This window comes from Dreissena polymorpha, chromosome 8 (assembly GCF_020536995.1).
Source record: "Dreissena polymorpha isolate Duluth1 chromosome 8, UMN_Dpol_1.0, whole genome shotgun sequence".
Classification (NCBI taxonomy): Eukaryota; Metazoa; Mollusca; class Bivalvia; order Myida; family Dreissenidae; genus Dreissena; species Dreissena polymorpha.
The window spans coordinates 60,263,205-60,286,378 of NC_068362.1; the positions used below are offsets into that span (position 1 = coordinate 60,263,205).

Here is a 23,174-nt window from a genome sequence, read left to right on the forward strand (position 1 = left end):
AGATAATAATATTCAAAAGGGTTGAATGTCCTTTCAACAACAAAGAGTCACTCACATTTCTTTTTAAATACTGAAAACATCTATGAAGGATTTCTTTGAACCCTCATCATATATTACTAAGCAAACTCACACAGAATTATCTCTAGATTTATTAATGAATATATTGCCGAATAACAAATTAAGACTTAAAGCTGTACATTTGCATGCTGGTGATCACAATAACATGGAACATGTTTCTACACTGCATCTGAATGACATTAAAATTTAAAAAAATATGAAGATGTCTATAATACAATGCACACATGCAGATCTGTTTATAAATATCTATGTATAGACTGATTAGAAGCAATAACATATCTGTAGACATATACAAACATGCAAATATGGACAAAAGTAACTTAACAAATATAATACATAACCATCAGCAGAGGCTGAAAGAATTAATACTTTGGCTGTTTATCTGTTAAAACATCAACTCCTTAATGACAGCATTGAAATAATTACAAAATCTAACAATTTGTGATTTAAGGTAAGCATGGAGATTGCTTTCTTTTCTGTAAGAACCATTTTTTCCAATTTGAGAAGCTTTTATGATACTTGCAATGATCTTTGTTTTTGTTTAAAAAATGTATGTTATAAGGTGAAAACTTCCACTACTGTTATATATAAATGCAAATAAAGGAAACTGTTTCAAAAGTGCTCCATTGGAAATTCCTGTAAAAATACTTGAAAGAAACCAATAAGCTGATAGGGTGTGATTTCAAAAACAGCTCAAAACAAAGGAAACTAGAGCTTTGTCACAGACATGACGATTACCCCCACATGCTGTATTGACACATAATATTTTTCATGTTGTCTTCACAAAAAACAGCGGACACCATGCTCAATTTTTAAAACGCACTAAGTGACCCATTGACTTAGTTTTTGACCCAGAAAGGCCAATGTTCTAACTTGGCCTTAAGATAATCTCCATTAAACTTCTGACCAAGTTTGGTGAAGATCGGATGTAAACTACTTGAATTAGAGAGCTGACACCATTCTGAATGTTAAAAAATGCACTAAGATACCCCGTGACCTAGTTTTTGACCCGGCATGACCCATATTCAAACTTGCCCTTGACATTATCAAGATACAACTTCTGACCAACTTTGGTGAAGATTGGATAAAAACTAATTGAATTAGAGAGCGGACAACATGGTGAGGTTTAAAACACACTAAGTGACCCCGTGACCTAGTTTTTGACCTGGCATGGCCCATGTTCGAACTTGACCTACACATCATCTAGTTACAACTTCTGACCAAGTCTGGTGAAGATCGGATTTAAACTACTTGAAATAGAGAGCGGACAACATGCTCAATGTGTTAAACATACTAAGTGACCCGGTGACCTAGTTTTTGACCCGGCAAGGCCCATGTTCGAACTTGGCCTTAAGATTATCTAGATACAACTTCTGACCAAGTTTGGTGAAGATTGGATGAAAACTACTTGAATTAGAGAGCGGACAAAATGCTGAATGTTTAAAACGCACTAAGTGACCCTGTGACCTAGTTTTTGACCCGGCAAGGCCCATGTTCGAACTTGACCTTAAGATCATCTAAATACAACTTCTGACCAAGTTTGGTGAAAATCGGATCAAAACTTCTTGAATTAGAGAGCGGACAACATGCTGAATGTTTAAAACGCACTAAGTGACCCCGTGACCTAGTTTTTGACCCGACAAGGCCCATGTTTGAACTTGGCCTAGACATTATGTAGATACAACTTCTGACCAAGTTTGGTGAAGATCGGATGAAAACTACTTGAATTAGAGAGGGGACACTTAATACGGACCGACCAAAGACCGACAGACAAGCTCACTCCTATATACCCCCCTAAACTTTGTTTGTGGGGGGATAAATAAAGATGGATTATAGGTTATATAATGTTTTATATAAAAGGTTTATAATGTTTGTATGTACAAAGAAAACTTGTCAAAGGGGTAAAACTTTAAATCTATAATCACATGTGAGCAGTATCATGGGACAATGATTCTTATGCCTATTTGCCCATCATTGCTCCAGACCAGCTGCTGTCCCCTATAAAGTCATGAAAGGTTTCCTAACCTCATAAGCAGACGGGGTAGCTCCAAACCAGATTAGACTGATGCGCAGGCTTGTCTGGAGCTACACTTGACGCATATTGCATAAGAACCATTTTTGCATGCAGCGGTTCAGTGGATGAAGTGATGCATTTTACACATATTAATATTCGATGCAGAAATGAACATACAGGCTCATGATTGGCAAGCGTTTGGTCTTTCACTGCATGTGCTTCAAAGTCTGATCAAATTACAGTAATTTACAGTATAACCACCCGTTTCAATATTTTGAACACCTATTGAATTTGAAAATACAATAAAACAAACAAAACAATGGTACCAGTATTTGATGTTTTTACAAAAAAAAGATAAACAAAATGCATAATATAATGTGATTCAAGAGGATTTATGGTAGTTTGATGAGAGTCTATTACAATCATAACATAACATGTCTGTATACAATTTTGGGGATTTCAAAGCAACAAACAGAACTAGAAAACAAATGTATACCTGTGGATGTATTCACAAATTACCTTGTAAGTGTAAAATATCATGACAATAGTGCAGTTTTCACATTCTGGAACCTAGTACTATACATTCTTAACCCTTTCCCCCATAAGAAGCAAAGTGAAAATGACTTTTGCATAAAACTAGAACAGCCTGGGAGTAACTTGCAGTCTGTTCAGGTTGTATGCTGTTTGCTGCTCATCACTATCAAAGGGTAAGAATTGATGCCTTTAAAACACGAATCTTGTAAGAAAGGTCTACAATTAAATTTAACTTTCTAAGTGACCACACATGCGTCAAAATACATAATAAAGAGGTAAATGGTTAATATAGCCGAATAATCCTGGCATTCCTTACAATATTAAGTGTTCTTTTTTATCTACATGTTCATTCCATAAAACATTTTTAACCACACAGTTTTAAAGTTATAAACTGGGCCTGCATTGTATATTGGATAAAAAAAGATATGTAAATATTTATAATACTGGATATTTATTAAGTAGTGTTAAAATCATTAAACTATTTTAAAAATCTAAAACTTAAGTATGTGTATAACAAAAAGCAAAAGCAACTAAAAAACCAGCACCAACATTAAAACGACTTATAGCAACATACAACAAACATTTATCAACATAAATTGTTCCGACAACTTTTATAACAATGTATCACATTACTCCGGAAGTTGCCAATCAACCAATCAGATAAAATTGTTTTTCAGAATTCTGAAAAAAAAGAATAAAAATGGTTGTTTTTGATATTAAAATACGTATGCCTAAACCATGACAACAGTCGAGTCAGTGACCTGATGAGGACTTAATGTCAGATTATAAGAACATATGTACTGGTAACAGATGACAGGACTTGTGCACAGTATGGTTAAATTACAATTTAAAAAAAAATGGTCACAAATTTAAAAAGAATGCATGCATTTTATTCAAACAAGCAATGCCTATCCTGACTAAGAAAAGTGTTTAACCCTTTGCATGCTGGGAAATTTGTCGTCTGCTAAAATGTCGTCTGCTGAATTTCTAAAATTAGCATTTTCTTTGATTTTTTTCAAAGAATACTATCAGAATAGCAAATAGTTTGGATCCAGATGAGACGCCACGTTCTGTGGCATCTCATCTGGATCCAAACTGTTTGCAAAGGCCTTTAAAATTCGGTTCCCGCACTGAAAGGGTTAAAATATATGTTTGTATAAAAACAATTGGCAATGAAGAGACATCAGTTAAGTAATTAAGCGTTTGTACTGCTTATTATCGATAACAGAAAAAACACTAAATATTTAAATAGCGTTTAAATTACACTCCGAATATTACAAGCCTGCATAGACTTTATACATTGTCTAAAAACAAAAATTTTCTTGATTTCAATTATCCCTACTTATAAAATATAGCAAACAACAAAAATGAAAAAATAACATAAGTTTATAAAAAAATGTTAACATGAAAGAAAACAATAACATGTAAAATAAAAATAAAATGATATTAAGTAAAGCAAACTAATGACAGACTAGACCAGTAATGATTATCTTATAAATCCAAACAAAACTGTGGATTTAAATTGGTGTGGATTTAAATTGGAAACATTAACTTGAGAACGTCTGAACAATCAACATGGAACATAGGATAACATACACACATTGCATGTCCAGCATTTCTCCACATTTCCGCATGGACTCCACAAATCACGCTACAAAAATGAAACAAATTTTTCTAGTTAAAATTGGAAGCATTAGAAAGATTGTCCAACATTAAAATATTTTCACAAGACATTTTAATAACAAAAAAGAAAATAATTAAAATCAATCTCCCAATAATTGAAACGAGCTTAACTGGTTCCTTCACTGGCACGTAACTTCTCAGAAAAAATGATCTTAAAAAATCACGAAAAAGTACATTTTGTTGTTGGTATCTCACAGTAACCCAGCATATTTCTGCTCTCTGAGTTAGGGCCTGTCAAAGGCTACATTGAACTGATATGTCAATAAGAACCACAAAAATTAAACTGTGCAAGCAACATTATCAATAGTAATGAGATTTTTACAAGTGTATGGCAAAAACAAACAACAACAAACATTAACATTGAAATTGATCATCGTCCAAAATGATAGCCATGGCAGCGGAGCGCTTTACTTCTTAACTTCTAACAATACATTTACCATAAACAAGCTGATATCTTTTAAAATGCGTTTATCTTCTAATAACCAACAAATGAACTAAAATTTCTTATAAAACTTTTATAAAAGCAATCAGCAACCAACTGTCAGTAGTTTATGGTCTCATGGCAGCGGAAAGCATTACTTCTAAACTTCTAATAAAATAGTAACTTTCAACAAGATGACATATTTAAAAAGGTGTTAAACATCTAATAACTTACATATGATAACTAAAATGTGTAAATTGTCTTATAACCAACAGATGCTATCTAAAACTTAATTGTGTCTTTCCAAACAGTAACCAACAACCATGGTCATTAGTTCATCATCCCACTAGCCCTGCACAACGACTTCATTCGTTGTGTTAATGGGGGGTGTTTCCTCCTCCTCTTTTGGAGGCGTGAGTTCCTTACCGCTATCCTTAGGGCCGTCGATATCATCGTCCTGGACCTGTGTGAACTGGCGGGGCGTGTCCGCGAATCGGCGGAGATTTTCCTTCAGGGTGTCTGAGCGTTCAATGGGCGGACGCTTGGGGGTTATAGTTGTCTGTGACAACACTTGTTGCAGGTCCTCCTCCGTTATTGTACGAGACCTCGAAGTAATGATTTCATTGGAGGGCAAGATGTCTTCGTGACCCACTGTGGACTCGTGAGGCATCTGGTATTGGTGGAACAATATGAGCATGTGCATAAATGGTGCATAATGGTGTAAAATATTATACACAAGATTTTAACGGTTTATCAATACATGTATGAACAATATTTTAACGGCTTATCAATCTGAGCAGGATTAATGATATAAACACGTTAAACTTAAGATAAATGATGCAAAATTGTACACATGATTTTAATGGGTTATCAGACTGTGCATGTTTAAGCATGAACACCAATTAAGTTTTGGATAAATAGTGCATAAATGTACACGTAATTTTTAAACATGCATAAAAGCACGTCAAAATATTCTCCTTGTTGCAAAATAAAACACGATGTGTTTGTGAAACACTATGTCCCCATATATTTGACCTTTGACTTGAAGGATGACCTTGACCTTTACCTTTCATCACTAAACATGTGCAGCTCCATGAGATACACATGCATGCCAAATTTCAAGTTGCTATCTTCAATGTTGCAAAAGTGTCCATAAAATGAGCAATTTTGACCCATATATTTGACCTTTGACCTTGAAGGATGACCTTGCCCTTTCACCACTCAAAATGTGCAGCTCCATGAGATACACCTGCATGCCAAATGTGGTGGGGGACATAAAAATGTAACACCAAAAACATTTTCTTTCAGCGCCGCATACTGCCAACTGTTGACAGACTTGTATAGGACCCATTTTATGTATGCCTCAGCAATATAAAAAAAAAATCCCTTGTCTGACCTTACCTTGTCTTAGAGTTTAAAAACAATTTAAGACCGATGTTTTCTGCTAAGTTATATCGCATTATAAAACGCAGACAATCAGTATCATTATTTGCAATTATAAAATTGTTAGTTCCAGGTCAATTGAATATATTTTGAGGCAATCAAATGAAACAGCTTTGCTACTCTTCATCCACTTGATGGAAATTTCAAAAACAGGTTCAAACACTGAATAAGTCGTGAGTTACCAAGTGTTCTTACCAGCATGGCAGGTGCTCTGAACACGTAGGAGAAGGGATAGTGCAGGAGATTGAGGAAGGACGCGGCATAGAGGTCGGCGTAGCGCATCACCTGCGACGCAAAGAACGTCTGCCGTGAACCTGTAAATACAGAGGAGTGGGATGTTATTTGAAATTATGGGCATTCCTGTCTTATGAACAAGCCGAGTTGACCATGGACCCAACCTGCATCCAGGCATGGCTCTTAAAAGTTATGAAAACGTTAAATTAGTTTTAAAATAGTTCTGAAAGAAATTTCAATTTAACGTCAATTTACATGCAATACTATGTAAGTAAGATAAAATATTATTGATATACATTTAAGTACAAAACATAAAGAAGGAAATTAAGATGATGAAGTAGTGACCATGAAAGTTCTGCATGCAAGTTCTACATATGCACTTCAATAATTGTAACTACTAAGTTCTTCATCCGAAAAGTGAACCCTCTGTAAGGATTTACTCAAGCCAAGATGTGAATACATACAAAACCTGGGAGGATATTGTTTTAAACAAAATTCAGCCAATTTTAGAACTATGGATTATACACACTAGCTTTCAGGTGTTCGGAGTCAGCAATAAGAGTAAATAAAGCACAACCTTGCTAAAGTCAGTTATAACAATCCTGAAATATATATTTATATCAAGTCTTTTTCATAAGCCCTTGACTTTTCACAGTTTTGTTTTAAATATCTTATTTTACATTGAATTACCATCAATCCTTTCTGCGACAACATGTTCTGGTTCTATCAAATACCCAAAAACTATGGTAATTACTACCAATACGACAGTGACTTTAATATATAATCTTAAATACAACAACTGTGCTACTGTCACAAAGATACATCCATCAATTTAAAAAAAGATTCAGGTAAAGACTGGAAAAAATCTCCAATGATTTCTAATATTTTACATTTGACCTTAAAATGTGATCTTGACCTTGATTTAAGGCACTGACCTTAGACATAGCAACCCGGTTCTTGCATGTGACACTCGCTTTGACCTTGATTTAAGACATTGCCCTTAGACATAGCAACCCTGTTCTTGCATGTGACACGCGCTTTGACCTTGATTTAGAATATTGGCCGTGGACAAAATTACCCGGTTCTTGAATGTGAAACGCGCTTTGACCTTAATTTAGAATATTGGCCGTGGACAAAATAACCCGGTTCTTGAATGTGACACGCGCTTTGACCTTGATTTAGAATATTGGCCGTGGACAAAATAACCCGGTTCTTGCATGTGACACTTGCTTTGACCTTGATTTAGAATATTGACCGTGGACAAAATAACCCGGTTCTTGCATGTGACACTTGCTTTGACCTTGATTTAGAATATTGACCGTGGACAAAATAACCCAGTACTTGCATGTGACACTTGCTTTGACCTTGATTTAGAATATTGACCGTGGACAAAATAACCCGGTACTTGAATATGACACTCGCTTTGACCTTGATTTAGAATATTGACCGTGGACAAAATAACCCGGTACTTGAATGTGACACTCGCTTTGACCTTGATTTAGAATATTGACCGTGGACAAAATAACCCGGTACTTGAATGTGACACTCGCTTTGACCTTGATTTAGAATATTGACCGTGGACAAAATAACCCGGTACTTAAATGTGACACTCGCTTTGACCTTGATTTAGGACATTGACCGTGGACAAAATAACCCGGTTCTTGAATGTGACAATCTGTCTCATCATGCTGATCACTTTTGCAAAATTATTTTAAAATCGATCCAAACTCCACAAATTTATGCTCCAGGCAAATTATTTACCCAGCCACCCATAATCCTATCCCTTTGATTTTTCCCATAATGTTTCTTTTATTTTTAAACAAGCGTATAAATATAATGAGAATGGAGTTCTGCGGAAAAAAAAATTAGCAAAAAAGTTCAGTGATAAAGAATGATTAATAGCTACCTCAATACCTCTCCCATATAAACTAGAGCTTAGACACAAAAGTGACTTAACCCTTTCCCCCATAAGAAGCAAAGTTAAAATGGCTTTTGCAAACAGCATAAAACCAGAACAGCGTGCCAGTAACTCGCAGTCTGTTGAGGTTTTATGCTGTTTGCTGCTCATCAGTATCTCAGGGCTGGAAATGAAGCCTGTACAGGTTGAATCTTGTAAGAAAAGTATTTAATTCAATTTAACTTTCTGAGGGACAACAAAAACGTCAAAATACATATCTAAGTGATAAAGGGATAAGATACCCATGTACAGCTTTGCCACAGGAAAAGAAGCCCTGCCAATGGATTATTTCAAGGGCACGTTACTAAAAAACATTAGGATCACTGTGCTTGAACAAATAACTTGCGCATCTACAGTCTTTGGTGATGACATATTTAGAGTTTTAATTCAAATTCTGGAGAAATAAAGAAGTTTGCTCAAAAATCTTAAATCGTTTTATGCTTTTAAAGTTAAAGATCACATAACTCAAGAACACACTGATCACTGTTCACACATTACACTTTATTGTGATGACATATGTTTAAAGTTTTAATTCATTAGCTTTGGAAATGGCTAGAAGTTTACTCCCCAAACTTATAACATGTTATGAAGACAAATGGCTTATTTCAAGGGCACACAATAATTTATTTGTAAGCAAGTAAATATTGATATATATGTCCAGAGATTGTTTGAAGCAACAGAGTACTTGATCAAAATATTTAAGTTCATCATAATGAATAGTTTCTGGCATCTAAAAAAGCAGACAGTCCTGGGTCCTCATTCAACAGCTCATACTTCGACTAAACAATAGACATTGAACCAAGCAAATGCATCCAGCGTTTGAATACATACACGCTACCACTGGTCATTATTATGAACAAGAGCACCATATAATGAGTGCCAACGCTCGGCTGCGGGTGCAGTTTTGAATAAATTAAAGATTGTCAGAATTATTTATTTATATATTTTTAGGTCACAGTGACCTTGACCTTTGACCTAGTGACCCCAAAAATGGGTGTGGCGTGTAGAACTCATCATCTACATATGAAGTTTCAAAGATGTATGTGGAAGCACTTTGATTTAGAGACAAATGTCAAGGTTTTAGCACAACGCGGATGGCGGATGGCAGACGTCAGACGACGAGCTGGCTTTGACAATACCTCGGGTTTTCTCCGAAAACAGCCGAGCTAAAAACATGAACAATAAAATAGATAGAGATAGAGGTGGTAAATGACAACTTTATCACGACATCAAAGAAATTCTTTAATGTTCCTATTTAAAGAATATTCTATATTTTAAGTCGAAGAATTGTTTGGTGAATACCCAGTCATGAAGCAGACTACAAAGCTGAGCTAGCTACCACAACTATTCAAACTGCAAAAACATGCAACCAGACATCTTGGATTATCACATTACCTAGAAAAACACAAACATGTCTTAAGCTCTACATTTAAAACCTGTAATTAACTGCACAAAATGTTCTGTCAAGCAAACTCAAAAAGTCTAACAATTTCCTTAGAATATGATATTCACTCTTCTGAACTGATCATATTATGAAGATTGGTAGTCTATGGTGCATTTTAAATCATGCTGATTGGCACATGATGGAGGATTGCAAATTATAATGATTGGAACTTTTTGTGGCATTGTTAATCATGCTGATTGGCTTTTTATGGAGAAGTGCTAATAATCCTCATTTGAACTTTATGGAGCATTGTAAATTATGGTAATTTGAACATTTGGTGGAATCGTAAATTATGCTGATTGGAACTTTATGGTGCCCAGGAAATTATTCTGATTGGAACTTTATGGTGAATTGCACATTATGGTGATTGGCACTTTATGGAGCATTGTAAATAGTACTGATTGGCACTTTATGGAGCATTTCAAATTTTGCTGATTGGAACTTCATGGTGAATAGTAAATTATGCCGTTTGACACTTGATTGAGCAATTCAAAATAATGCTGATTGGTAATTCAATGTGCATTGCAAATATTGCTGATTTGCACTTGATGGTGCACTGCAAATTATGCTGTTTGGCACTTTATGGTGCATTGTAAAAAAAATGCTGTTTGGCACTTTATGATGCGTTGCAAAATGTGCATGTTTTTTTTTTTCCATTCCCTAATCTACTGATTGTCATGATTATCATTCTGCTTATTCATTAATTTTGCAGCACAACTATGATATTTCAATTATTTTATATTTGTCACATTTAAAAACATTGACCAATCAGTACGATTGTAACATTGATCACCTTTACTTTACTAACAGATTTTGTTTAACGGTTTGTAATTGTCAGGCCAAGCATTATGACAATCATTCAAAATGTTATTTTAGTCAAATTTCTTTTTAATCTCAGCATTTCTGAAAAAAAGTGTTTTTTTAAAGAATTTACTAGTATTTCAAGTTTATAAACTTAAAAAATACCTTATCCAAACATATAAACATTTTGATACTAGTGGTTCTTTAAAGGTTTTAATTGAATGTTGCCTTTGACTAAAAAAAACATGATGTTAAAAAACAATATTTCCATACAAATTTCAAATAAAATCTAAATATTATTTTATTTTAAGAGAAATGCAAGAGCAATACATTTAATTCTACATTCAACAAATATATTTCTTGATTGACAAGAAATGTTTGTAAAACGTGCATACCTGTCCCAACATGCATACTTAACAAATGAGCCTTTTCTGGCAAAAAGGGGATTACCGTAATTACTCTAATTGTTTTCGGACATTCGAAAATTGAAGTGTATGAAAATAGCGTCAATTGTATCAACAACTACCGGTAATAGCACGTGCTTGTAAAATACCATGCCGTATAGTATAAATTACAGTTATATATGTTTGCACTGCATTTTAAATAATTTTAAATTCTTAATATATTTGACAGAAAGTTACTACAAGGTTGTACCTTGACCGAGTTCAAAAATGAGCATGTGATGTACCGATACGCTCTAGTATGAACCTGAAATTAACCCAATAAAAATAGCAAACTATGAATTCTTTGTTGGTTAATTTCCGATAGTTGTTGTCTAATACCTTCCATTGTTCGTAAAACGTGCAATAGGGTGCATCACACTTTGAAGCGTTTAGTATTTGTCGCAGTTATTTTACTGAGAAGGGGTAGTACCATTGAGGTAGATAATTGAACTGTTAATTGGCACTAACCCTAGTAATTGTCATAACGCTTATGTTATCAGGGGAAACCATTGTTTAATACCGGTTTACAAGGTTATTTACTCAATAACGCAAATGCAATGGTCCGTTGCCCTCAGGCATGCACTTGCCATGTTTTATGATGTAAATCTGGTTGTAAAACCCCATGATTGAAGTGTCATTAGATATCGAAAACAGGACCAACATTTGGTAAAATAGCACTGTAAAATATACTGTCCGAAAACTTAGAGACATTGATTATGGACGAAAACTCGTGTGTCCAAAAAATTAAGTCACGAAAAATAATTATTTTTGCTAAAAAAAGTGTGTCCGAAAACTTAGAGTGTCCGAAAACATAGAGTAATTACGGTAATGCACAAGTGTAAAGTACTGTCTTATATTAGACTGTGCAGTATGGGCAGGTTAATCAGGAACAACACTTTCCCCTTATATAGTATTTTTCATTTTAAAGGAAGCCTTTTCTTAGCAAAAACATCAGTTTGGCAGAGTGTCTTGTCTTATTAGCCTGTGTGGACTGCACAGGCTAATCTGGGATAACACTTTACGCATATGCATTAAGCCACATTTTACCACATAAGCCTTGAATGGTTTCAATCCCCCTACAGTTAGACACCAGCAACCAATACAAGTCCATTAACAGGAAATTAATATGTCTGGAACAAGTTTCTAATGATAACACCATAAGAGCATTACACCCCTGATTGCAACTTACCCATGCAGTACCTTACCATATCCAATAATTAGAGTACATTTTCCTTCCATCACAAGTAACAACACTACATAGCATACCTAAGAGAAAGAGTTCTAAAGGGGGTGGGGGATTTATAAATAGACCTTAATACTAAAGTGAAAAACGTGCTTGCATATCCAAAAGAACAAGATATGTGCTGCATTGTGGGAAAATAGGGCTTAATGCTTGTTTGCAAAGTGTCCCCCTAAGTTAACCTGTGCAGTCTGCACAAGCTTATCAAGCAAAACACTTTCCACCTAGACCAGATTTTCATTCAAACTTAAAATCCCATAAAAGTGGAAAGCATCGTTACTGATTGGCCTGTGGGACTGTAGTCCAATATGGGATGACACTTTATACACATGTATTTAGCCTGTGGGACTGTAGTCCAATATGGGATGACACTTTATACACATGTATTTAGCCTGTGGGACTGTAGTCCAATATGGGATGACACTTTATACACATGTATTTAGCCTGTGGGACTGTAGTCCAATATGGGATGACACTTTATACACATGTATTTAGCCTGTGGGACTGTAGTCCAATATGGGATGACACTTTATACACATGTATTAAGTCCTTTTTTCCAAGAGGGCTCTCATACACATGTTCAAACAAACGGTTTGTGAAAAATACATGAATATGTGATGAACTAAGTAAAACAAGAAATGCTGAACATTAGATGCAAATTAAGTAAAAGCACATAGTTGTTTGTGAAAAAAAAAGATGATCATTCTGTGAAAGTTAAGTAAAACACTCAGTTGTTTGTGAATTAAGCGCTGAACATTTGTGCAAGTTAAGAAAAAAACACTTAAAATTGTGTTGACAGTCACAAAGCTTTCAAAATTATATTTGGGCCATGCTCTGTGAAAAGGGGGTTAAATGCATGAAGTAAAGTGTCTGCCCAGATAAGGCTGTGCAGTCCGCAACGGCTAATCAGGGACGACACTTTCCGCTTCTATGGTATTTTTTGTTTGCAGAAAGTCTCTTTTTAGCAAACATCCAGTAAAGGCGGAAAGTGTTGTCACTGACAATCCTGTGTGGACTGCACAGGCTAATCTGGGACAATACTTAACGCACATGCATTAAACCCCCTTTTTCACAGAGCACTGTCCATTTGCTTTAAGAATTTGTGGTAAACTAAAGGACAAGACTAAAATGTCATTCTTAATGAAAATAAATGCACATCAGCATAAATGTTGTCATAAACAAGCTGACCAGCAATCATTAACACATATTCATAACACGTGATCAAACTAGATGCCTATTGTCAACAAGACTATATTGCCAAGCAATAAATGTCCCCAACCGGCTCCACCATTGTCAGATTTTATTTTGGACATATTTGCTGCCATAGCAACCAGAATTTTTGACATAGGAAGAAAATAAAACGATGTGCATAATATCCATATTGCCATCTATCCATGTTTGAAGTTTCATGAAAAAATATGAAGAACTTTTAAAGTTATCGCAGGATCCAGAAAAGTGTGATGGACTGACAGACTGACAGACAGACTGACGCAAAGAGCCCCAACCTTAAGTCCACTCTGGTGAAACCCATAGGGGACAATAATACCGGTAATCATTCAGTTTAAACATATTTATTTTAGCTTGAATGCATCCAAAGCCTCAGGCTTATTGAAATGCTCTCGAGTCCGTTTCCTGGGCCTAGAACCAGTACTTGGTGTCTACGGGGAAGATCTAAAAAACGCTCCCACAGTGGGGATCGAACCCATGACCTCCCGGTTGCTAGGCAGACACCATATCCATTTCATCACAGCGACCTCATAAACATGCTTAAACAGCATGGTCACAAAATGTGTAGAAAGATATTTGTGTTCTTTATTTATTTTAATCATTAAAACTTGCTTATGGCAGTAAAGCAGATGAGTATTCAAATATCCATGATTTGCCTAAAAAAAAATTTAAAACAAGACTTAAGGATATACGCAAATGTATGCATAATTTCAATGTGACTTATAAGCACATGAACATGTCTTTAAATATCAGTAAATGACTATCCATATCTGGGAAAACAGGGCTTTATATTTGAGCATAAAGTGTTATCTCACATTAGTCTATGTAATCAGCACAGACTAATCAGGGACGACACTTTCCCTCAAGACTAGATTTTTGTTCAATATAGAGACTTCCTTCAAACATTTTTTTTATAATGGCCAAAAGTGTCTTCCCTGATTAGCCTGTGAATGTTCAGGCTGCACAAGCACAGGCTAATCTGGAACAACACTTTAGGCGCATGCATTAGGCCCTGATTTCCCAAAGTGTAGCTAATATCGTTTGAACATTCCATTGCAGCAGGCTTTTACAATATTTCTCATTATATTTAACTTAATTTTTTTACCACTAGATGCACCACTTGCGACATAACATAAAATGATAAATATTGTTTGGTTCCCAGCTTACCATGTACTTGTGAGTCTGGATCCCAGTACCAACTGCCTGAATTACATACAAGCTACAAATTGAAACTCAGGAAAATGTGCAATAACCAGAAAGTGAATATTACCAAGAGTTTCCACATGTTCAAAATAATTTAAATTATGGCCATCCTGATGTAAAAGGATATAATAATATAATATGGTATTTTTTTCAGACCCAGATTGGTTCTTTTTTTACTTAAATGACCATATGTGCTACGCTCTAGAAAAACCAGGCTAAATGCATGTGCATAAATTGTTGTCAGAGATTATCCAGTGCAGTATGCACAGGCTAATCTGGGACAACACTTCCCCTTTCATGGATTTTTATTCTAAAGAAAGTCTCTTCTAAGTCTCTTTTAAACAAAACTTGGGTGTTGGCAGAATGTGCTGTCCCTTATTAGACTGTGCAAACTGCTCAGTCTTATCTGAGACAGTACATTCACAAAGCCTGGTGTTCTCAGAGTATAAATCTTATATACTACTAGCAAACTATTACATTATAATACAACTAATTGCACACTACTGTATGCTATTTTCCTCTGGTCAATATCACAAAAATATAAATATACACTTAAAAATACCAGCGAATTTATCATTGACAAAAGACCAAGAGCAATTCCAACTGATGATTACAAAGTGGATACCCTTAAATATAAGTACAATCTAACAAACAATAGCAAAATCACACAACACAACTACAAAATGATTCATAAACAAACAAGCCGTTATCTAGAAACGGGGCGTAATGCTTGTGCGAAAAGAGTCTTCCCAAACATTCCGCACAGGCTTATCAGGGACAACAATTACCACCTAAACCGGATTGCCATTCAGAAAAGACTTCCTTTAAACAGAAAATTCCATAAAAGTGGAAAAAGTTGTCCCTGATTAACATGTGCAGATGTCAGAGGCTAATCTGGAACAATATTTTACGCCCATGCATTAGGCTTCGTTTACCCACAAGTAGGCTCAATTTTCTTTTTGAAAACGTTGCGTTTTATTTTTCCTCTGTCAAGTTCAAATCTTGAAAGATCCAGAATATTGAATGTTTGGAACAAAGATCATTCATTTCAAATGCTCAGCACAAGTGGTTTTCAAATGATAGGAAGAAAATATATGGATGTCAATGGTGATACTAATAACATAATTCTGAACAAAATACAAGAAGGTAAAAAGTAATAAACACAAGTCCAATAATGTATTTTATAATATGTGATTATATCACTCTTTAAAGTGTTTTAATATCAACTTCAATGAGAAGATTATTAGCAACACATACATTTCCAGTTAACTATGGTAGACTTGACATACAACACTTCAATGTCAACACTGCCACCGCTATAATGCCACCATATGAGTGTAAAGCGTCACAAGACTTACCACTGCGGAACAGGCTGCCCAGGATACCATAGGACATGTCCATCTCATGGGTCACACTCTGCAAGGAAAACAGGACAATATGAACTCAATTTTCATATATCATATCAGCTGTGTCATCCGAAAATGGGTCTTATGCCATATGCAGCCAATGTAGCTCTAGACCAGCCCAATTCGGGCAGTCTGGACCTCAAAACCTTGTTTGATTTTATAGCAGACAGGGTCGCTTCTGACCAGGGTATGCAATTGCGAAGGCTGGTTTAGAGCTATGCTGGCCGCTGATGGTTTAAGACCCATTTTTGCATAATGCAGCTCATATATCACTTTATCAATTATAACATAGCTGGCATTTTTTATTCTACATGAATTGTCTGCTCTATCAGTGAAAGATTTCTTTGTAGTTTGCAATTTGATACTAAACCAACAGAAATAGCAAAACCAGACAAAACATGGATCCAATACCTGTGGGTAATTACTCACAATTACAACAAGAATTACGTACATTTTCACAACTTACAAGTAAGAAGATTCAGTTACAGCTTGCAGTCTCTTAATAGTGATAAAATGCAAAACCAGCACCAGTTGTACAACAAATGACAGAATTCTTTCATATAAACAAATGAGCTGCATTCTGGGAAAACTGGGCTAAAAGCATGTAAATAATGTGTAGCTCCAGATTAGCCTGTGCAGTGCGCAAAAGCAAAGCAAGGAAAACACTTTCCGCCTCGACTGGACGTTTGTTTATTAACTTTATTCAAACCAAAAATGCCATAAAAGCATAAAGTGGCATTCCTGATCAGCCATTGCCAACTGCATAAGCTCATATGGGATAAAAGTGTTTGCACATGCATTAAGCCCTGTTTTCCCACAGCAAGGCTCATATAAGCAAATCAATAACTGCACTGTAAGTGTAAATAGCATTGTGTTTCAATGACCAAGGTCAAACATAAAAGTGTGTACATACAGCCATCCTCCACCCGGCCCCTCTAACATACCTTGATACTGGACTGAATCTTCGTGATGTCCGGCCCTTTCTCACACGCGCTGTCCAGATTCCTGCAATCAAACATCTCAATGTTGTACAGAGTGTGCACTGATATTTGAATTATTGTAACAAGAGGGCCATGGGCTTAAGACACTCACCAGAGACCTGAGGGCACTTAACTATAATGATAAGGTGGGTTTCAAAATAATCTAAGTAATTTATAAAACATAACCAGACAGAAGGAAGGAAAGACAGATGAAATAACAGACAATCAGATAACTATATAACTCTCTTATGATGCATGACAGTGTATTGTGACAGCTTAGCATATAAACACCTTTTTATATACAGTATATCTGTTTGTATTTCTGTATATTTCAAGGCAGGTATTCAATATCTTCACTTTATTAAATACAAAAAATTTGCAAAATTCACAAATATTCCATCTTTGACCCTTTCCCACTCAGAAGCACAGTGAAACTGGCTACATGTAACTCACAGGCTGTACAGATTTTACGCTGTTTGTTGCTCATCAGTATCTAAGGATTGGAAATGAAGCCTTTAAAACTTGAATCTATAAAAAAGGTCTTCATTTAACTTGATTTTCTAAGTGATGACAAACAGGTCCAAATGCATACTAGTCGCGTTTTGTGAAATGGAGCTTTATGCATGTGTTTAAAATGTCCTCCCAGATAAGCCAGTGAAGACTGGGAAGACAATTTCCTTCTAAACTGGATTTTCTTAAAGAAGAGAAGCCAAAGTGTTGACCCTGGTTATCCGGATTGCACAGGCTAATATTGCAAAAACACTTAATGCACCTGCATCTTGCCCATGTTTTTCCAGAGCCCCTTATATCTGAGAAGTAAATGGTTAACAACTTCTACTTTAACCTCTTCCTCACCTGTACAGTTCTCCAATCTGAAAGTCGAGGTCCTCCAGCTTGGAGTACAGGTCCCTCTTGTCTGTCCACACAAGCAGCTCCTGGGCCAACTCAGGAACCACGAGGAACGTGCGCCAGCCCTTGAGCTTCTTGGACTTGAGGATGTCCCCGAAAATGTGATCCCCGATGTAGAGCACCTCCTTCTCATGGGAGCCCATGATCTCTGTGAACACCTCCACCGAGCCTGCAGGAGAGGTAGGGGGGGGGGGGGTTTACACTGAGAGGTCAAAGGGCAAATGGATGTAGGCACGAGATATAGAGATATCCCATGATTCAATATATGAGCCTTGATCTGTGAAAAGAGACTTTCTTGAAACAAAAAAAATCAACAAAGCGGAAAGTGTCGTCCCTGAGTAGCTTGTGCGGACTGCAGAGGCTAATCTGGGACGACACAGTACGCAAATGCATTAAACCCTCTTTTTACAGAGTAGACCTCATATCTGGTGAATTGATTATAGGATGGCAAGGATTGTTAATCTCCTTCAAATTGAATTAAATTAAGCCTTGTTATCAGAAAATGGGCCTTTATTCGTGTGCATAAAGAGTCCTCCCTGATTAGCCATCGCCATGGACAAAATTGTCTGCCTAGACTGCATTTTTGTTGAAAAGATACTTTTTCTGACAAAAAACCCCATAAAAGTGGAAAGTGTCTTCCCTGAAAGCCTGTGCTATGGTCATATTCAGCCACATTTACCCAGAGGGCCGCACATTTGTGAAGTTAGTGACTTTGTGTAGTTGACTTTACCTGGCGAGTTTAGATTTATCTTCATTTTTTATTTTTCTAAAGAAACAAAGATTTTTTTCTGACTGATTCATGAACACTGGGTTTGTTAGACAAAATCTCAAATGAATAAAACAATGTCCCACAAAGAAGTGTGTGACTTACCTCCAGAGTATATTTGGCCAGATTTGATCACTCCTGTGTGTGTGCCGAGCTTCAGTGCTCCTGTTACCTGCAAACACACAGCCAATAATACAATAAAACAACAGGCATTATCTTGCAAACTATGGAGATCATTTTCAACTTGTCACTTTAAATAGAGCCATGCTCTGGCACAACCAGTGTTGATGGCGTCGCCTACAGACTTTTATGGAATTTCCAATTTAAAGAAAATATTTTTAAAACAAAAAAGGCACAAAGTATTGTCTCTAATCAGCCTATGCATACTTAACAGGCTTATCTGGAGCGATAGTTCACACACATGCATAGGGCTTTATTTTCAAAGAGAACGATATTGTTATGTCAATTAAGACTATGAAGTTTTAAACAAGTCACTCACCTGAGAACTGACCTGTTCTGTTCAGCTCAAGATATCATTAGAACAAATGATGGACCAAGTTTCGTAAAGATTAACTATAAATGTTACTTTTATTATGTTAACAAGGTTTACCTTATCTCATTTAAGGAAAAATGCCACGCCCCCAGACAGCCATGCTTGAAAAAGATTGGAACCATTTCCGAAATAATTCAAGATATCATTACAAAAATGTTCTGTCCAAGTTCAATAAGGGTATTAACAAGGTTTTACTTTAGCCATAACATAAAAACTGCCTTTCGCCCTAAAGGCCATGTTTTTCAACAAACCGGAACCATTTTCGCACTCATCAAAGATATCATTAGAACAAGTATTCTTATCAGGTTTCATGAAGATTGGGCAACAAATGTGCTTTTTAGAGTATTCACAAAGTTTTACTATAGCCATATAAGAAAAAAATTCCCCGACCCCCTAGCAACAGGAATTTTTTTAGACCTCATCCAAGATTTCCTTCAGACAAATATTCTGACCAATTTTCATAAAGATCAGAAAATTAACATGTACTCTAGAGGACAAAATATCATTAGGAAAAATCTTCTAACCACATTTCATGAAAATCAGACAATAAATGCGGGCTCTAGAGTGTTACCAAGTGTTGACAATAGCCATGTTAGGAAAAATGCCCTGCCCTCTGTCCCAATGTTTTTCAACCAATCCGAAACATTTTCAAACTAATCCAAGATATCATTGGGATAAATGTTCTAACCAAATTTCATTAAGATCTGACATAAAATAATGGCTGTAGAGTGTTAACAAGGTTTTAATATAGCCATATAAGGAAAAATGCCAGGCCCCCTGGCGACCATGTTTTTCAATTTACCTACACTAATTTCTAATTCGTTCAAGATAAAACTACTAACCAAGTTTCATGAAGATTGGACAATAAATATGCCTCTAGAGTGTTATCAAGGCAAATGTTGACGACGCAAGATGCACACTGCACAACGGACAAAAGTTGATACCAAAAGCTCACCATTGAGCACATTGTGAGCTAAAAACAAATGAATATCTGGAAACTGTTGCTGTTTCTAGTTTAAATTAACAAAATAGGTAATAATCACAAACGTATTGGTAAAAACTGACATATGAAAAAAAAAATTACCTGAACAGATTTTAGCATGTCTACCCATTATATATTGCATTCACATAGCTTTACATTATTGTAAAATTAAGGTGTTTTAACTGTACGTAGATTAAAACTGTAGGAAAAGTTAAAAGAAATAACGGATATATAAAAGGAGAATCTAAGAACACGAACTCTGTCAACTTGTCTGAGTAATGTCCCTTGACTGAAGAAAAGAGGCTTCTTGGCATCACAGACGACAAAGTCGAAATACGAGACCCAGTCTCGCTTGGGACGACCATTCTAGAAACAAGCAAACTTAGAGTGAACCTTAAAAAACATATATGCCATGCTCTGTGAAAAAGGGTGTTTAATGCATGTGCGCAAAGTGTTGTCCCTGATTAGCCAATGCAATCTGCACAGGCTAATCAGGGACAACACTTTCTGCAAAAACTGCACAGGCTAATCTGGGACAACACTTCACGCACATTCATTAAACTCCCTTTTCACAGAGCACGGCCCATGTATTTAATATGTATATAGTATAATTCACATGCACAAGGTATTTATATACAACTGTCAGAGCCTTGCTCTGGGAAAATGGGGCTTAATGCATGTGCATGTGCAGTCTGCAGAGGCCAATCTGGAACCAAACTTGCCATTGAATGGTATTTTTTGTTCAAAAGAATTCTCTCCTTAGCAAACACAAGTTAAGACGGAAAGTGTTGTTCCTGCTCTGCACAGACTGATTTGGGACGACACTTTATGCACATGCATTAAACCCTGATCTGGGATGACACTTTATGCACAGGCATTAAACCCTGATCTGGGATGACACTTTATGCACAGGCATTAAACCCTGATCTGGGATGACATTTTATGCACAGGCATTAAACCCTGATCTGGGATGACACTTTATGCACAGGCATTAAACCCTGATCTGGGATGACACTTTATGCACATGCATTAAACCCTGATCTGGGATGACACTTTATGCACAGGCATTAAACCCTGATCTGGGATGACACTTTATGCACAGGCATTAAACCCTGATCTGTGATGACACTTTATGCACAGGCATTAAACCCTGATCTGGGATGACACTTTATGCACAGGCATTAAACCCCGATCTGGGATGACACTTTATGCACAGGCATTAAACCCTGATCTGGGATGACACTTTATGCACAGGCATTAAACCCTGATCTGGGATGACACTTTATGCACAGGCATTAAACCCCGATCTGGGATGACACTTTATGCACAGGCATTAAACCTCGATCTGGGATGACACTTTATGCACAGGCATTAAACCCCGATCTGGGATGACACTTTATGCACAGGCATTAAACCCTGATCTGGGATGACACTTTATGCACAGGCATTAAACCCCGATCTGGGATGACACTTTATGCACAGGCATTAAACCCTGATCTGGGATGACACTTTATGCACATGCATTAAACCCATCTTCACAGAGAGAGATTCAAATGTTTAATTTGTATCATCATTAAAACATACCGTTATATTATACATGTTTTCTACATAGTTACAAGCCAAATATATGAAAGTATTATAAACATGTATTTAAATTGACAAGGGTAACATTATAATAAGTTGAAATTCTGATAAATTTTTTATTTTTATTTTTATAACCAAGGTATTTTTACAATATTAATATAGTTTATAATTGTCTGTAAGTATTACAACCTACCTCTGACGGATAATCCATCAAGTAATCCATAATAGTCTGCAATATAAAAATATACATATATATTATAACAAGAGGGCCAAGATGGCCCTAGTTCGCTCACCTGAGAGGAGTCAGTTCATTCAATCTTTACCAACATCAAACATGACCTAGATATTGTCCAGACAAACATCCTGGTCAAGTTTCATTATTATTGAACCAAAACTCTGGCATATGGAGAGGTTTTGTTTTTGTAAGATTTGACCTGGTGGCCTATATTTTGAGTTGACCCCCCTTACCAAACATCAAACTTTGCTTACAAAAATAAATGTTATGACTAAGATTCATAAAATCTGAAACAAAATTGTGACCTCTAGAGTGTTTACAAGGATTTTGTATAATATAATGAAAATTTGGACAATCTAAGGGCAATAATTATCGCATTAATTGTGTGATATATATAAAACCAATCTTTTCACCAAGTTTCATGGTGATTGGGCAAAAAATGTGACTTCTAGAGGGTTCAAACGCTTTTATATAAATATAAGAAAACTGCCCCCCCCCCGCCAGCCATGTTATTTAACAGACCGGAACCATTTTCAAACTCAACTCTCATATCAAAGAAACAAATTTTCTGACCAAATTTCATGAAAATTGGGCCAAAAATGTGACTTCTAGAGTGTTCACATGTTTTCACTATATACATATAGAGAAAAATGCCCCGCCCACTGGAAGCCACGTTTTTTACCGATCTGGACCATTTTCGAACTCGTCCGAGATATCAATAAAATCAATGTTTTGACCACTTTTCATTTTGATTTGGCAAAAATTGTGACTTCTAGAGTGTTTACAAGGTTTCTCTATAGCCAAATACGGAAAACTGCCGCCCCCGGCAGCCATGTTATTCAACTGACCAGAACCATTTTCGAACAAAACTCTCATATCAAGGAAACAAATGTTCTTACCAAATTTCATGAAAATTGGGCCAAAAATGTGACTTCTAGAGTGTTCACATGTTTTCACTTATTATATACATATAGAGAAAAATGCCCCGCCCACTGGCGGCCATGTTTTTTCACTGATCTGGACCATTTTCGAACTCG

The 23,174-nt window shown here is 36.0% G+C and overlaps 1 protein-coding gene across 8 annotated transcripts in view; it reads right to left on the bottom strand.

Moving 5' to 3' along the window:
- Positions 1–133: 133 nt before the first annotated feature.
- Positions 134–23,174, bottom strand: part of LOC127840975 (cytosolic purine 5'-nucleotidase-like) — a 106,932-nt gene continuing 83,891 nt past the window's right edge. Inside the window, exons 11-21 of one of the 8 annotated variants that reach the window (XR_008030654.1) lie at positions 22,096–22,131; positions 20,577–20,684; positions 18,889–18,955; positions 17,964–18,186; positions 17,073–17,133; positions 16,081–16,138; positions 14,687–14,722; positions 6,369–6,487; positions 5,157–5,400; positions 4,223–4,277; positions 134–3,307 (exon numbers count right to left, since the gene is read on the bottom strand). Coding sequence is in view for 4 of the 8 variants with exons in the window: in XM_052369444.1 (XP_052225404.1) it covers positions 5,077–5,400; positions 6,369–6,487; positions 14,687–14,722; positions 16,081–16,138; positions 17,073–17,133; positions 17,964–18,186; positions 18,889–18,955; positions 20,577–20,684; positions 22,096–22,131 (1,032 nt within the window). In the remaining 4 variants the exon portion in view is untranslated. Of the gene's footprint in view, positions 5,401–6,368; positions 6,488–14,686; positions 14,723–16,080; positions 16,139–17,072; positions 17,134–17,963; positions 18,187–18,888; positions 18,956–20,576; positions 20,685–22,095; positions 22,132–23,174 lie in introns of all 8 variants that reach the window. The other 7 variants (XM_052369447.1, XR_008030651.1, XR_008030652.1 and 4 more) reach the window with 7 other exon arrangements.